The sequence below is a fragment of the Colobus angolensis genome, unplaced genomic scaffold (assembly GCF_000951035.1).
Source record: "Colobus angolensis palliatus isolate OR3802 unplaced genomic scaffold, Cang.pa_1.0 Scaffold9917, whole genome shotgun sequence".
Lineage (NCBI taxonomy): Eukaryota > Metazoa > Chordata > Mammalia > Primates > Cercopithecidae > Colobus > Colobus angolensis.
The window spans coordinates 1-1,188 of NW_012123951.1; the positions used below are offsets into that span (position 1 = coordinate 1).

Genomic DNA, 1,188 nt, shown 5'->3' on the forward strand with positions numbered 1-1,188 from the left:
CAGGAGAATGGCCACGTGAAAAGCAATGGAGACTTATCCCCCAAGGGTGAAGGGGAGTCGCCCCCCGTGAACGGAACAGATGAGGCAGCCGGGGCCACTGGCGATGCCATCGAGCCAGCACCCCCTAGCCAGGGTGCTGAGGCCAAGGGGGAGGTCCCCCCCAAGGAAACCCCCAAGAAGAAGAAGAAATTCTCTTTCAAGAAGCCTTTCAAATTGAGCGGCCTGTCCTTCAAGAGAAATCGGAAGGAGGGTGGGGGTGATTCTTCTGCCTCCTCACCCACAGAGGAAGAGCAGGAGCAGGGGGAGATCGGTGCCTGCAGCGACGAGGGCACTGCCCAGGAAGGGAAGGCCGCAGCCACCCCTGAGAGCCAGGAACCCCAGGCCAAGGGGGCAGAGGCTAGTGCGGCCTCAGAAGAAGAGGCAGGGCCCCAGGCTACAGAGCCATCCACTCCCTCGGGGCCGGAGAGTGGCTCTACACCAGCCAGCGCTGAGCAGAATGAGTAGCTAGGTGGGGGCAGGTGGGTGATCTCTAAGCTGCAAAAACTGTGCTGTCCTTGTGAGGTCACTGCCTGGACCTGGTGCCCTGGCTGCCTTCCTGTGCCCAGAAAGGAAGGGGCTATTGCCTCCTCCTCCCAGCCACGTTCCCTTTCCTCCTCTCCCTCCTGTGGATTCTCCCATCAGCCATCTGGTTCTAAGGCCAGTTGAAGATGGTCCCTTACAGCTTCCCAAGTTAGGTTAGTGATGTGAAATGCTCCTGTCCCTAGCCCTACCTCCTTCCCTGTCCCCACCCCTGCATAAGGCAGTTGTTGGTTTTCTTCCCCGATTCTTTTCCAAGTAGGTTTTGTTGATCCTACTCCCCAAATCCCTGAGCCAGAAGTGGGGTGCTTATACTCCCAAACCTTGAGTGTCCAGCCTTCCCCCTGTTGTTTTTAGTCTCTTGTGCTGTGCCTAGTGGCACCTGGGCTGGGGAGGACACTGCCCCGTCTAGGTTTTTATAAATGTCTTACTCAAGTTCAAACCTCCAGCTTGTGAATCAACTGTGTCTCTTTTTTGACTTGGTAAGCAAGTATTAGGCTTTGGGGTGGGGGGAGGTCTGTAATGTGAAACAACTTCTTGTTGTCTTTTTTTCTCCCATTGTTGTAAATAACTTTTAATGGCCAAACCCCAGATTTGTACTTTTTTTTTTTT

The 1,188-nt window shown here is 54.6% G+C and overlaps 1 protein-coding gene across 1 annotated transcript; it reads left to right on the top strand.

Annotated features, from left to right (window-relative positions):
* Positions 1-6: 6 nt before the first annotated feature.
* On the top strand, positions 7-1,167 carry MARCKSL1 (MARCKS-like 1; the record flags this gene model as incomplete). The annotated part of the gene is made up of 1 exon (XM_011933021.1): positions 7-1,167. A coding segment is annotated over one exon (498 nt), but the record flags the coding sequence as incomplete, so codon positions are not given.
* Positions 1,168-1,188: the final 21 nt, after the last annotated feature.